Here is a 16,683-nt window from a genome sequence, read left to right as displayed (position 1 = left end):
GAGAAGTGAACTAGAGTGTTTTGAGAAAGAAGTACCAATCAAACAGTCAAACAGAACATTAAATACGAAAGAATAAAGCTATTGAGAATTTAAATGAAGTCGAAAGAAGTTAAAGAGAATTCTTGTCATCTTACACAGTGATTAGATAAAGATGCAAGACATTCTAAATTGGGTACAAATTCAAAATCGGAAGCTGAGCTGGTTTTTGGTGTAAATGGCTGTCAAATGCTTATAAAAGTGGCAGGTAAAGATCTAAGACGCATTTCCAAATCCCTCTTCTTCTCTCCTCCAAAGTCTCCGACAATGTTCTCCTCCTACTCTCGTCCATCGGTTAGAATCCTAGAGACTTCCCGAATCTCCCCACCTCAAGGATCCATACCTCCAACCTCTCTTCCCCTCACCTTCTTTGACGTGATATGGCAATCTTCTCCCCCAACGGAACGCCTCTTCTTCTACCCCTTTCCCTACTCCACTTCCCACCTCATTGATTCCATCCTCCCAACTCTCAAATCCTCTCTCTCCATCACTCTCCAATCCTTCTACCCTCTCGCGGGGACTCTCCAACGAATCCCGGGCAGAAGCGACGACTTCCAGCTCTGCTACTCCGATGGCGACTCTGTCGCGCTCACCGTAGCAGAATGCGTCGACGGTGGTTTCGACATCCTCGCGGGGAGCGAAGCACGTGCCATCTCTAATCTCCGACCGTTGCTTCCGACTCTACCAAAGCTTGGAGATTCTTGTCCATTGCTAGCCATTCAGGTGACGGTTTTCCACAGAGACGGCGTCGTCATCGGGACCACGGTGCACCACGCGGCGTGCGATGGCACGAGCTCCACCCAGTTCATGCACGCCTGGGCGTCGGCTTGTCGGTCGGGAGGCTCCGCCTCCGAGAGGCATATTCCAATCATCGATAGATCCTTGATCCCCGATCCTCGCGGGTTGTACGCAATCTTCAAAGAAGGCGTATCAAGATTAATGAGCCTTAATTCTCCCGGCTCCTCGCAGCCCGTTGCGGCCGCTCCGGCCGATAAACTTCTGGCCACCTTCACTCTCACACGAGCTCACATTAAGATGCTCAAAGAAGTAGTCCTTGCCAAAACTGATCGGAAAAAGCCGTTCCATTTATCGACCTTTGTAGTAACATTTGCATATATCTGGGTCGGCTTTGTTAGACTACGGGAACAATTATCTCTGGGGAGGAAGAGAGCCCACCTCTCCTTCGGGGCGAACTTCAGGGACCGGATCGAGCCGGCGCTGCCGCCGGCGTACTTCGGGAACTGTGTTGGGCTTTGTTTCGTGGAGGCTGACGTCGGCAAACTCGTCGGTGGAGATGGGCTAAAAGTAGCGTCGGAGGCTATTGGCAAAGCCATCGAAGAATTGAACGTTAGCTTTCAAAGTTCACAAGAATGGCCAACAAGGTTCGCATCTATTATGAATGAGCAACCCATAGGTGTCGCTGGGTCACCCAAGTTTAAAGTCTACGATGTTGACTTCGGATGGGGGAGACCAGCGAAGGTCGACATTCCTTCCATTGCAATCTTCGACGTCATATCCTTGGCGGAGAGCAGAGAAGATCCAGGTGGAGTCGAGATTGGATTCGCTCTTCCAGAGCATGAGATGGGTTTCCTTAACAACTACTTAGAAAATGGTCTTAAGACTCTCTCAGAGCAGGAGATGGGTTTCCATTAGAAGGAGATTCAATAACTGTTCTTAAATGTGTAAGCTTCTGATCGATCAATGGCCATAATGTTCTTACTTCTAAGGGCAGAATTTAATAAAATATTAGCAGTGAAAAGAATACTATTTATTACGGACTAATACCAACTAGAAACCGGCTGATAAACGTTCACCACTCTAGATGAATCCGTAGAATATTAGAATGACTCCCCTTCCACGGTTCAAAGAATACCATAGAGAGATACACGATACCAAATAGGGTATGGAAATGTGAAGTAAACGAGTTTTTAACGATAAAAAAACAATATAAGGGGATTGTGTATGTAACTAGTTGGATTTTATTATAAATAACAAAAGCACATCTTGGAAGCAAAAATGATATCTCGTTCTAATTGATTCTTCCAGCGAAGCAAGATTTTCATAGTATTGAAAACTTGTTCGAATAATCTTTCTAAATGCAGTTTCGTTTGAATGCGATACACACATTTGAAGAAACGTATCAGCAGAGAGCAACTGACTATCCAACATAGGCAAAATGTTTGAACTAGATTTTCTAAATAATCCACTATATCCAACGCAGGTAAGGTGTCTGAACGAAATATTTCAGAGAGTCTACTGTGGTGAACTTGGGAAAGGGGTTCGAATGGCTATTTAAAGACTTCAAATGGTGAAAACCCATTAGAATGGGATTTTTAGAGAGGCAATTCTTTTGATGTTCGAAGTCTCTTCAGAAACTCAACCCACTTGAATGCTCTAGATCTAGTTCGAATGGGTTTGTTATGCCTGCTCTCATTGGCTAGGGATAATTCCTTCCCTGGTATGATGCTTCAATATTTCAATATTTCAATATTTCAATATTTTCTTCTTTCTTATATTATGATAGTCTTTATCTATTCATAGATGCCTTTTATTGTCCAAACAAAATCAATATTTTATTCTTTTCTTATATTATGGTAGTCTTTATCTATTCATAGAGGTCTTTTATTGTTCAAACAAAATGGTTGCCGTAGGCCGGGATGTCCCAAATTAGATCATTTTGTAGGCTATCTTTCTAAGGATATAAAAGAGCAACTTGCAAAAAGATGAGGGAGACATCTGGAGGTGACATTTAGCTACATTTGAGAGAAGTTAGAGGTGCTCTCGGAGATGCTAGAAACTTGAAGATATTGGATTTATCTCATGCTTGTTTAGTCCAAAATTGAAGAAGATATTGAAGATTGCTTCAAGGGTCACTAAGAACCATAAGGGTCAATAAGGTTGGGATCCAAGTATAAGAGGCGATGTATTGAAAGAGAGTTAAGCAAAACACTATAGTGATAATTGCTGGTAATAACAATCAATTTGTAAGTATTATTGTAACGACCTAATATATAGTGCTTCGTTTTACCTCATGGAAAAGGTATGTGATTTTTTCACTCTTAGTTGATAAAAGTTTTTCGACATTAAATTTGTGTTTTATATGAAGCGTTGTTTTATTTTAATCTTTTAATCAGTAAAGGGTCTCATTAGTAGTGTTCTTCGTATAGTAAATAACTAACTATTTCAGTGTAGCCAATAGGGTAGTACAAAGGATGAAATATTTTTCACTCCAAAATTATACATAGTATTTTTTTTTTGATAAAATGTTTATGGACTAAATTTATTTTACAAGTGCATCAACTTGACGGCCAGGATAAGTTTTATACACTTGGAATTTATGAGCAAACAAATTATTGCCTCTAATTAGTGAAATAGATATGGATAGATGAGTTAAGCGATGACAACTAAGATGCTTCTTTGATCAGAGATAGAATTGATCAGTCCATCGTGTCCACTAACTCGCTAACAAACTTTACTGCATTGAGGAAATTACTATAGATCGAAGTATTCGATAAGCTCCATAGACTAACAATCTCCTTAATACCTTGAAGTTAAACCAACGCCTAGTGGGGTGTAATCTAGTCGAGGTTGATCAAATATTTGTTTAAGCTTGAATTGAAAATAATTTTGAGCCCAGACTTATAAGTCAAGCCAATTTCGAGTTAATTTCTAGTTGGAGCCCAGTTCGAGCCTAAATAAGCTTATTAATAAGCAATTTAGGTCTTAATTAATTCAAGCCAGATTTTGAGCCTAATTAAGCATGAATTAACTAATTTAGGAAAATTGGGCAATTTAACTTTAGGCTTGCATCAAGCTTAAAATAAAGTCTAATTCAAAAACATAAACCAATAGAAATATTCATGTATTTTGAAAATATGATAGGATTAGGATTTAAAACTAAAATCTACAAAATTAGAGTATATGACAATCCACTTAAGTAAATAACACTATTTATCAAAATTATATTTTATACTACATACTAAATCAATTACTAATTTACTTTTGATATCAATCCCATCAACCTATTTTAAATCAAATTAAAGGGTATTCATAGACCATGGTAATTTCATAAAATATAAATATATTTTTTCTATTTTTTTATCACTTTATATCACATCTACAAGGGAACAAAAATAGTGATTTTTGGAATAAACACCTTAATTTTAGGAATAACATAGATAGATATGTATTCTAAACTTGATCTTATTTCCAAAGTAAATGTGGCCTAAAAGACTGGAGGAAACAGATCTTGCCAAACTGACCAAAATAAGCAGTTCCATCTATTGACCTTAGTAATACTTGCATATATCTTGGTTTGATTTATTAAACTATGACAGCATTAATCTTTGGGGAGCAAACAAGCTATGCCAAAGTGGTAAAACTAATAAGGATAGTGATGATGATCTTAAAATTAATCCTAATATGATGACCTTATTTATGAAAATGTCTTAAGAAATTTTTCAAAAGCACCAAAAGGTTTGTCGGAGGTGAAAATAAGTCAAAGTCTCCATACTCAGTAGTGTTTATGCTTGCTCTACCGGCATATGTGATGCTTGATAGTCCCTTCCTAACCTACTTAATGACCTCAAGCTATAAATATAGGTTATCGTAGGCTAAGCGAGTAAAAGGGCACTACCGAAACTGGATTTAGCTATACGATGATATGTGCAAGTAGTGTAGTGATTAACATCATCAATCATATGACATGCACATCGTAGTTACTATCCCTAGGAATGCACCTAATATTTCATGCATAATTATGACGTAATAAATAAACATAATTATACTAACTATTAAATAAATATCTAACCAAAGACCTTAATACTAGCCCACCAAGTTGGGCCAAAGGCCCAAACCAACTGAGACTACTACTTGGGTTGTGGTGCAACCCAATTCAAGGCAAAACTACGTTACATTTCACTGTACATCCCATAGGAAGATAAAATATCAAACACATCTGTTGTTTTAACCTCCCCCCTTTTCTACTTCTCTCTCTTTTCCTCCTTCCCTCATCGCACAACCCCCTTCCTTTTTTTTCTGTTGCTGCGTTAGAGTGCCACTAGAGCTTAACACCCTTAATATGCATTATGGATGAGTCCTCTATTTCCCTTTTTATTTAATTTCATTTTAATAGCATATTGAGTCTGCTCTCTCTCTCTCTCTCTCTCTCTCTCTCTCTCTGCGCTACTAGCTAATCGACAACCTTGTCGATGTCATGCCGGTCTGAGGAGCTTCACCTGGTGAAGCTGTCTCGTTTTTTGCCCATCCTGAGCTCTCCTCACCTTTGTGGGAGGTCACAGGAAGTGGTCTTTCCCACTAATTTTTGAGATAAATCCGGCTATCACCGTCTCAGTCTCCTTCTCTTGTATGGACAAAAGTATTCATCTTGCAAAAGGAACCTTCCAAGTTTTTTCTTTGGTCCTCTTATGGTTGAGTTTGCTGAACGAGCCATCTCTATGGCTACTGTGGAGATGGGACCGACCGCCGCTAGCCATCTCGGCCAATCATTCTCCACTTAGTGTGAACTATGCTAAGTTGAGAGGAGGGCTTTTGTCTCGTCAACTTGGACAACTTGAGACTCCTTCTCCCCCGCTATTGAGCTCTTTTCCATCGACATGGGTTCCATGCTCTATCTTTAACTAGATTATCACCTCGTGTTCCTTCCTCAGCTTGTGGGTGCTAGTGAGCATGCTGACCTCGACTACCAGTGGCATTGTTCATTGGCAGCCATCTCCTTCTTGTCTCTTGGTTGGTCTTCCATCGAGAGAGAGGAGGGAGGGTGAGGTGGGCTGCACTAGGTGCAGCCTAGCACAACTTGGACTTGGGTGGCTTACATTGAGGTTCTTAGACTGCGGTAATGAACTATTGGTCATGCTGTTTGTTTTAGTGAATGTAAATAATTCTATCACTAGATGACTTTTTTTCTCGATGTGTGTTGCTTGATATGAGGTTTGTTGATATTTATGATTATGGCTATGTGTGAGCCTAAGATAGAGAAGTTGAAGTTTTAAAATTATGCATATCATGCTTATTGTTACTAATGCATATGAGCTATAATTATAGATGTGATAAGTATGCGGTAAGGATGCATTATTATGATTATGGTTAGCATTTGTATATGGTATTACATAATTCTTTATATTATTTTTAGATTGTAAATGTGCATACTTGTTGGATTTATGCTCACTAACTTTTAGTATTGAGGGTCGCACCCAGAATTCGAATTTTTTGTTGGAAGCTGCTCTAGAATCGGATTCCTATGAGAGAGCTAATGAGCCACCTAAAGATATGCCAGCCAGAGTTCGGTGGGCTATGTGGCATCCATAATGAGTTAGTTGAGCATCTAATATTTGGCTGCAGGTTCAGTGCCGAGGTTTGGGAGTTGGTCGGAGCAGGTATGTCGCCTCCGTAGAACCTCAAGGAGAGGATCAACCCAGACTGGATTACCAAAGATTGGGCCAGTTCTAGGGCCGAGCGGCACTATGTGAAAGAAGTTATTGCCACCACTCTATGGGGCATCTGGAAGCAATGCAACAGGAGGGTGTTTGGCGGGCAGGCGGAACCACCACAAGCGGTAGCTAGACGCGCACTTCTCCATGCTGAAGAGTATGCCAAATTAGCCAGCCCGATATCGACGGAGCAAGTCCGCGGGCAAGTGCAATGGAGACTACCGGGGCAAGGTTGGTACAAGCTCAATACGGATGGTGCATTCTCCCAGCTGAACTACCAGGGCGGGGCGGGGGCGGTGCTCCGAACAGATGCAGGGATGCTTGTCACGCTAGTAGGAGAGCCTTGTCCGGCATCATCGACCCAAGTGGCGGAGGCTTGGGGACTTCGGTTGGGCCTCAAGCTGGCACGAGAAGAAGGTGTCTATCGACTCGAGGTTGAGGTAGACTCCCTCGAACTGGCCAGGATACTCCGGAAAGAAACTGGCTGCCCGTGGAGGATCAGGTCCTTGATAGATGAGTGCTGGGCCACCCTTGGCCACCTTGAGAAGTGTAAAATCTCCCACATGAGGAGAGAGGGAAATATGGTTGCTAATTGGGCAGCAAACTAGGGTAAGACGTCGTCCAAGCAGGTTGTGCTGAGGCCGGGTGTGGAGCTCCCTGTGGAGCTCCATGGGCTATTGGGTTCTGACCAACCAGAAGTGAATGTAAGCTGATTAACCTGTAACTGCTTGCAGCTTCCTTTATATCAAAAAAAAACTTTTAGTAGAAATATTTTCAAAATAGTAGATAATTATGAGTTCATGGAGGAGCCAGCATGGATTACTTTAAATTAATTAATTAATTTTATTATTATAAACTAAGTTAAATGGATTGAAGCTCTTGCAGAGTTATTTTTATATATTGTGGTTTGTGATATTTTGATTTTATTTATTTATTTATTTATTTTTAGTGTTGCTTCGGTTATTTGTAAAATAAAAGAGTGGAAAGCAACAAGCAACTAAGAGTTAAGGCACTCATTGTAATGCCCCCGCTCGGCACAGGCACGTGCATGCCCACGCGCCCACACAGCACGCGCGGTTCACGCTACCAGACGGACGGGGCCCGTCATGCACAGATACACTCCTGTGCACATACAATCATGACATCACCAAATACTACCTGCTAACATATCCATGCTCACATAATCCAACACCAAATAAATTATACTATCAACCAAATAAACTTGTTAACATATGAATATCCAAGTCCACAATAATATACAATAGACCACTACAAAATCTAGTAGGACCCACACAGGCCACGACAAACTATCAAGATACAACTAAATAACTAATACACGAGTACACTATAATCTGACATGTATTATATAAATCACCGTCTGATATAATAAACTATAATCGATTATGTTTCCAAATGGGTTGAAGTTGTAGCATGTAGAAATAATGATCATACTACCATTGTTAAGCTTTTAAAAGAAAATATTTTATCTTGTTTTGGGTCACCACGAGTTATTATTAGTGATCAAGGCTCTCATTTCTATAACCGTCCCTTTGAAGGTTTGATGCGTAAATATGGTGTCACTCATAAAAATCTCTATAGCTTATCACCCACAGACAAGTGGGTAAGTAAAACTTGCCAATAGGGAAACCAAACATATCTTGACAAAAACAGTTAATGCTGACTGCAAGAATTGGTCCTTGCGACTTATTGATATACTTTAGGCATATCATATTGCATATAAAATAATTTTGGGTATGTCTACCTATAGACTTTTTTTTTTTGGTAAACCTTGTCACCATTAGGTAGAGCTCAAACATAAAGCTTATTAGCCTATAAAGAATTTCAACTTTAACCTGACAGAAGCAGGTTATGTATGTAGACTCCAATAATTGAGTTGGAGGATTTGCGTACTGATGCTTATGAGAACTCTAAAATGTGAAAAGATAAGATGAAAGCCTTCCATGACAAGAGAATAGTAAGATTTTAGACTTCATTTAGGTGGAATGGACCCTTCATCGGCAAGCGCATCTTTAAAAATGGCGCAACACAAGTAGAAGATCCTAAAGATGTGCATATCTTCAAAGTCAATGGTCAATGGTGGATAGAGTTTGGAAGTAGAATTATAGTTCTAGGTTAGATATACTCCTAGAAAAATAAATAGCTATGATTAATTTAGTTCTACTCTTATATTATTTTATTCTTACTCCTAAGATAAACTCAAAGCTAAAATAATTTCTCAATGCTTGGATGATTAAATATAGGAGCCTAGCCTTTCTATATATAGAGGTGAATACAATGAGTCATACTTGGAGTAGCCCTAAAGGCTTATATGACTTGAACTAGGACTTGTCTAAGATGTTTACATGATGTAATTAGACTTGCCTTAGTGACTTACATAACTTAACTAGACTTGTTTTAAGGGCTTATATGATATAACTATAACTGCCTTAAGAGCTTACATCATGAATAAATTAAAAGATAAATAGATTCGATCCATCAAGCCCAATATTCTTATGATGTGATTCGACTTGACTCGGTTTGCATTAATCCACCACACTTTCAACCACCTTGTCCTCAAGGTGTCCATGGTGGTTTCTATACTTTTCATTGCTCTCAATCTATATGTACTCGATCTTCGTGTGGGTCTCATCTGCCAGGTGGAGGAGGGTCCCATAGTGGGCTGCTTTAGGGCTAGGGACAAATCCTAGGGTCTTTGTTGGCTTGGGCCAAATCCCAATCATGGGTGGTTTGAGCTAGGGTCTTAGTACATGTGGTTTAGGTCATGACTCTACTGCAAAAGGTCCAAGAAAGTGACCGATCATGATAGTTTTGGTCGGTGGGACCTAGATCACCGCAGGCGAAAAGCTAGGGTTTTTTATCCTAGCTTCCACCGTAGGTGGGAAAGATGGTATTGTGACCGTCGCTGGGGGTGCTCCAGTGTTGCTATGGTGGAAGGCTCGATCTACAGGGATGGAGGGTGCTACCCCGTTGTCAAAGGAGGGGTAATTGCTGCAGTTTGGATGGTCTCCATAGTTTCACAGTTGGTAGTGCTTGAAGGTGGAGGTGGCGGCTGTTTTGTGGTGGTCGGTGGTGGTGGCGGCGCAAGCAGGTGGTGTTGGGTCAGGAGGGCTGCTGCCAATGCTTGTATAGCCTTTCCCATCCCCTCAGTTCTCTCCGCGGCGAATCTAGTGACCTTCTCAAAAAATATTTTAAAAAAGCCTTCGTCCATGCCGGCGACTCGTCGTCATTAGTTGCTAGTGGTGGCGAGGAAACCTCCATAGGGATGGAGATGAGTAATTGGTCCTCCATGGCTGCGATCTTTCCTAGGTTAGCTTTAGGTCACATGTTTACCATCGTCCAAGAAACATTGGCTCTAATTCCATTGCTACGAACCAGATTTGGAAGACTTAGATGTAAAAAAATTATAATATTTTATGAGTTATAGCCTCATGAGTTGAAGTTCTAATGACTTTAGTTTCATATGGAATGGAGATCAGAATTAAAAGTTAAAAATAAAAGTTGAAGGAAGGTCAAACGGGATAGAAGCGAAAGTATCAGATGTTGTGGCGGCTGTCAAAGGGTGGCAGACGACCAAGATGGTGGTGGATGGGCATATAGTAGGGTAGCTCATGGTGGAGGATGGTGGTTAGAGTTTGGAGGTAGAATTAGGTTTCTAAGTTAGATATACTCCTAGAAAAATAAACGGCTATGATTAATTTACTTATACTCCTAAATTATTTTACTCTTACTCCTAAGATAAACCCAATGCTAAAATAATTTCTCAATATTTGCATGATTAAACAAAGAAGCCCAGACCATTTATATCTAAAGGTCGGGTATAATAAATCGTACTCGAAATAGTCTAAAATGTTATATAGCTCAAACTAGGACTTGCCTTAGTGGCTTATATGACTTAATTAGACTTCCCTTTATGTCTTACATGACATAACTAGACTTGCTGAAGCAAGGTGTAATGATGTGATTCGGACCTTACTGAGTCATCTCGAGCATGGATACACTCTATGTGAATATACTCTTATTGTATTTTAGTTGTTTCTTTCGGAAAATAAGGATTCTTTATATCGTGTTCGAATGCGGGAGGGTCGCATTTGAACGCCCTTGCGAACACCTGTAGGCATTCGCATTGACAGAGAATACAATTTATGTGTTTGAATGTACAGACCCCGTTCGAATGCCCATGTGCAAATGCCTGCATATGTGCGCAACTTACAACCATTGATTAATCCCTGTGATCGAGCACAGATCCATCACTCCACGATGACGATGACAAGTGGGCGGATTACGAAGAACGAGTGACCCCATGACACTTAGAAAAGAAATAAAATGAGTCATGAGCAAAAACCTCAGTGAATAGACCTTACCTCAAATCAGTGAAGCCAAGCAAAGAGTAAATCATATACTGGATAATATGAATCCGAAATAGCATTATGTCATGAATGAATATATAAATGTATCCTCAATAATACATAAATGAAAAGTAGATAACATGTCATAACTGATAAATTATATAATTCTCGATAATGAATAAACAAATCTCCATGTCAAACTACTATCATAACTCTCTCAAATATGACACATGATGCATGCCGACCATAACGATGCTATGATATCAAATACAACCATATATGATATATATTGACCACTCGATAATCAGGTAATCAGGTGATAATGAAATCATATGCATTTCTCAACATCTTAGTCATCAATGTCAGCTCTATATATTATTATCATACTAGACCACTGTGCACAGTCAACACCCATTTTTCGGTCTCAGCATCATGCCCGAAGGGTCAGGGCATACTCTGCCATCTGCAAGGACTATCTCAATAACCATACCTTGCCATCCGCGAAGAGTATCAACATCCATCTATACCGGGCACCCTTCTAGCTGATAGAAATCTCGTGAGGATAACTCGCCACATATGCCCTAGCAGACAGTATGTGTCCGAATGTCTGCTGCGTACAATACTAACGACCTCGGACGTAAGGCCAATAGGATCGCGACTATGTCGAGCGATCAATCATCCACCAAGCGCGTCCTAATCCTTGCGGCCACTCAAGTATCCTCACGCTTTCTATGAACTATCATATTAATCATATTTCATGCCTTCCTTCTAAATGACGGATCATATGCATATATCCAGTACAATAACATGTCAATGCATTACAGGAATTTAGGTGGAATAGGAATCAAAAGAAAAATAATGCAATATAATCTCCAATCATGTAGTCGACACATGCATACCCATGCTAATCTATTACAACATCCATACTCATGCTACAAATCAACTAGACATAAAATTATAACAGTATAGTCATCTCTAATCATCTCTATATATCATCATAATACTCGTATCCAAGATTAGCCTAGTTACATGCATGATAAAATATGCTCGACTGTAACTATCTCTAGATAAAGTCATATAATCATACTGGAGGCCAAAACATGTATATACATAATATATAATATAACCTAATTTGATAAATGCGTCTAGAAGATAAGACTACTCAAATCTGATCAGAAGACACCACTCATGTATCCCTCACATCTGGCAACCGAGAGACAAGTTGTCTTAACAGGGTCCACGAGGCCTCACATAAAGGGTTCGGGATCTTGAAAATATTTAAGTAGCATGAAATTAGTCGTTCATCTAATGAAAATCCGTTCATGTAATATATGATAATTTAGTAGGTTCTAGAATTTCTACTTATCTTTATAACTAGCTAGATTTTTAATTATAAATAAAAATATAAATATAGATAAAAACCTAATTATAATCATATCTTGATTAATTAGGGACTATGTAGTCATTACTTTATAAAATAATAAATAAATACATAAGTCTAGTATTTTATTTGTTACAAAATAATAATGTATAATAAATTATTAGAATTACTAAAAATGTATCTCATAAGATTATTAGTATATAAATTTGATAATTATAATTTACAAATCAATGTATTAATCTACTAGAGATATAAATAATAAATATAAGTATTACCTATATTTATACCTAATTAATCATTAATTATACAAATTATAATTAATAATAATCATATTGAAGAATATATAATATTATTAAAATAGTTAATGTCTAAATAATCTATTTGCATTAACTAAGAAGAAACACCTAAATAAATAACATAAATAAAATAAAATAATATAACATAAATAAATAATAAATTAGTGCTAGGATCAACACTGTGCAGAAAGAGAAGGAGAAGAAGCCGAGGAAGAAGAAGAAGAAAGGAAAAAGAAAAAGAAAGAATGAAGAAGAAGAAGAAGAAGAAGAAGAAGAAGAAGAAGAGGAGGAGGAGGAGGAGAAGAAGAAGAGGAGGAGGAAGAGGAGGAGAAGAAGTGAGGAGGGGAGGTAAGTGCGGACCGGGGTGGCGGGGAGGGCACCGGCAGCTGGTGGCCAGCTAGTTGCCGGCCTCTCGCCGACGGCTCAGCTTCGACCAGCCCGAGCCCAAAGCAAGAAAGATAGAGGGAGAGAGAGAGGGAGAGAAAAGGAAAGAGGGGAAGTGAGAGACCTCACCGGTGGCGGCAACGGTTCTAGGGGAGGTAGCGTCGGCCGAGACCCCGGTGGGATGACGACGGTAGTAGTTAGAGAGAGGGAGAAAGAGAGTTTGAGAGAGAGAGAGAGAGAGCGAGAAAGTGAGTGAGAGAGAGATATAGATGGAGAAAGAGAGGCGATGGAGGGGAAAGAGTGGCAGCACTGGGGCCCACCGCGGCCAGTTGGGCGCAATCGGTTGGCTGCGGTAGTGGCGGTGGGCGCGTGGCGCCTCACCACGCAAGTTGTTCTTGCAGATTGCTTGGGCACTAGGCCGACCACATTCCCAAATTTTTTTTAGGGTAGGTTGTTACATTTTCCTTCCCCCCTTACGAAAATTTTGACCCCGAAATTTATATCATGCTGGTATTGTAAGAAAATCCACATATGTAGTTCCACTACCTTCTAATCAAATCAACAACTATGCAATCTCACTTTTTTAGATTCATAAATCATATTTCGTTGACTTAATCATTAACTCCTAACATTCCTTAATCTAGGTCAGTCAGGTAATCATACTATGTTTATAGACATCAATAATACCACTAGTCTGCAAGAAAGAGTACATTCATTCTACAATATAAAAAATATTGTCACCTATTAATTGAATCACATTCTACTCCAAAATACCTCAAGCTATCCAAATCTATCACTTTTCTTGCTAACTGCAATAATACAACGTAATGCCATAATCACCTATGATAATACAATACAACCTATTTAAGTAAATTATCTCCAATCTACTGAATGTATACTTCGATCCCAAACATGCTCAATGGATTATTCCTCAATACTATCACTATACTAAGTAGAACGATAAATATAAGTTATTTCACGAAAATCTGAAATACTTAATTCATGCTTCTCTTTCTAGACAAATAATGTCACTAATCTAAATATACTCAGCATCATCCGATATCCTCATAAAATTTAGGTGATAGCACAAACTCTCTTATTTAAAGTGCACTGCTCATATACTTAAACTATTATAGAAATTAAGAAATAAATTAATATAAGATATCACACCTATTAATATAAGATTACAATATCAACTTGTATTCATAATACATTCTTCAAAATAACATACAGTTCATCAAATCCAACCTATCAATGTTAATCCTAATGCAACTTCAAACGAATTTATACACTCTTCTAATTCTCCACATTATCTTCCTTCTTAATTTGCAATATCTGAAAGGTTAAATTCAAACTATCTCAAGGCGTACATGATAAACTTTATAATGATCTTTCTATCAATTATTTCTGTATCCAAACTATTCATTCCTCGATTCACATAATTCCAGTTTGATCATTATCTATTTAATTACTATCACTACTAGTATATCCACCAAAATATCACTTAATGATATCGATATTCAGATCCAAAGACTATCCACTAAGTTCTACTAAGTAATCCAATAATCTCTTCAATATCTCGACAGATATAATATTCAATTTATAATATTAATCCATTGCCACACAAATATTTACTAATCCATCATACTTGATCTTTAAGAATACATAAACATATCTTAGACAAATCCATAAAATCATTGTACATGAACTAAAGCTACTAAGATTAATCTCCCGAATTGGTAATGCTATTATTATCTACTAATAAAATAACTCACACTAACAGATTCATATAGATCAGAAGACATCCAAAAATATAAATTACAACCTTAGTAGTATATCTTCCATTTTACTTTATATTAACTAACAACCTTAACTTTGCAATTCATTAAAAGATCAAGTATCTTTATTTTAAGACTCAAATGTAAACCTAGAAATCTTTATAATTATTAAGATCAATCTCATCATTCTAAAAGGCTCGCTCAATAACCTCTAGTAATAATCGAACATGAAACCCAACGGTTACACAAATGCTAATATAATCTGTAATAACCAAATCTTAAAAAAAAAAAACTTCACTGCATGGCACGACAGCCTCGTGCCATGCAATGGCAGATGGGGAGGACGTCACGTGCCCCAAGCGTCGGCCAGGCCAACCTAGCCGGGCCAACTAGCACAATGGGGCCTGCCACCACGGCTGCGGCCTCCCTTCGCACCGTCTCTCTCCGTTTTATTTTTCTCTCTCTTTCTCTCTTTCTCTCTTTCGGTTTCTCTCTCCCTTCTCTCTCTCTCTCTCTCTCTCTCTCTCTCTCTCTCTATCTACTACTGCCGCCACTCTGTAGGCCTACCGTTGTCGCCACCACCTCCACTAACGCCAATGAGCCTCCCTCTCACCACTCTCTCTCTCTTGGCGTGCTAATACCCAAGCTCGGGCTCGTCGAAGCCGAGCCGCCGACCGCTACCTGGCCAGCAGCGGCCAGTACCCTTTTCGCTGGCCCGAGTCCATAACCCCGTCCATCCTCTCCTCCCTTCTTCTCCTCCTCTTCTTCTTCTTCTTCTTCTTCTTCTTTCTTCTTTCTTTTTCTTCTTCTTCCTCGATTTCTTCTCCTTCTCATTCTGCACAGTGCTAGCCCAAGCTTAGCACTAACGGTAGTGTCTTAATTAATTAATTATTTATTTATTTATTTAGACTTTTCCTTCTTAATTAATGCAAATAGATTATTTAGACATTAATTATTTTAATAACAATATATATTCTGTAATATGTTTATTATTAATTATAATTAGTATAATTAATGATTAATTAGGTATAAATATAGGTAATACTTATATTTATTTATTTATATCTCTATTAGATTAATATATAGATTTGTAAATTATAATTATCAAATTTGTAGAATAAGATACATTTTAAGTAATACTAATAGTTTATTATACATTATTATTTTGTAACAAATTAAATCCTATGCTTATGTATTTATTTGTTTATTAATTTTTAAAGTAATGACTATATAGTTCCTAATTAATCAAGATATAATTTAATTATAATTAGGTTTTTATTTATATTTATATTTTTATTTATAATTAAAAATCTAGCTAGTTATAAAGATAAGTAGAAATTTTAAAGTCAAATAAATCATCATATATTACATGAATAGATTTTAATTAGGTGAATGGCTAACTTCATGCTACTTAAATTTGAGACCCCATGGACCCTATTAGGACGAGTTGTCGTTCGGTTGCCGGATGTGACGGATACGTGAGTTATACTATTATGACTTTGTGTTGGGGTGATCTCTAGCATGAGTATGCATGTGATAGACTAGCAGTGATATACATGTGTTAGTTATATGGTTGGAGACTGCATTGCATTATTTTTCTCTTGACTTCCTTACCACCTAAATTCCTGATATGCATGACTTGTTATAGTACTAGATATATACACGTGATCTATCATATAGAAGAAAATGTATAAATCTCATTGATAGGAAAGTTGATAGAAAAAAAATGAGAGTACCCGAGTAGGCGCCAGGGTTAGGGGTGCCTGGAGTAATGATTATGGTCGCTAATATGTGATATCTCATGGCCCATGTCCGACGTCAGTTGAGTCTATGTGCACAATCGAACACCTGTCGTTCGCCAGGGCATGTGTGTGGCGAGTTACCCTCACGTGATTTTTATTAACCGGTGGGGATACCCGATCTAGATACCCTTAGCGTATAGCAAGGTATGCTTTCAGCCTACGGGCAAGATGTTGAGATCGGGTACTTTGT

At 38.4% G+C, this 16,683-nt stretch overlaps 1 protein-coding gene across 1 annotated transcript; it reads left to right on the top strand.

Moving 5' to 3' along the window:
- The first annotated feature begins 279 nt into the window (after positions 1-279).
- Positions 280-1,786, top strand: LOC140784744 (anthocyanin 5-aromatic acyltransferase-like). The gene has a single exon (XM_073132277.1). The coding sequence runs from the start codon at positions 304-306 to the stop codon at positions 1,687-1,689; it is 1,386 nt and encodes a 461-aa protein (XP_072988378.1). The 5' UTR covers positions 280-303; the 3' UTR covers positions 1,690-1,786.
- The last annotated feature ends 14,897 nt before the right edge of the window (positions 1,787-16,683 follow it).

Source organism: Typha latifolia, chromosome 3 (genome assembly GCF_019914945.1).
Source record: "Typha latifolia isolate L0001 chromosome 3, TyphaL0001v2, whole genome shotgun sequence".
Lineage (NCBI taxonomy): Eukaryota > Viridiplantae > Streptophyta > Magnoliopsida > Poales > Typhaceae > Typha > Typha latifolia.
This window is presented reverse-complemented; position numbering and strand designations above follow the sequence as displayed.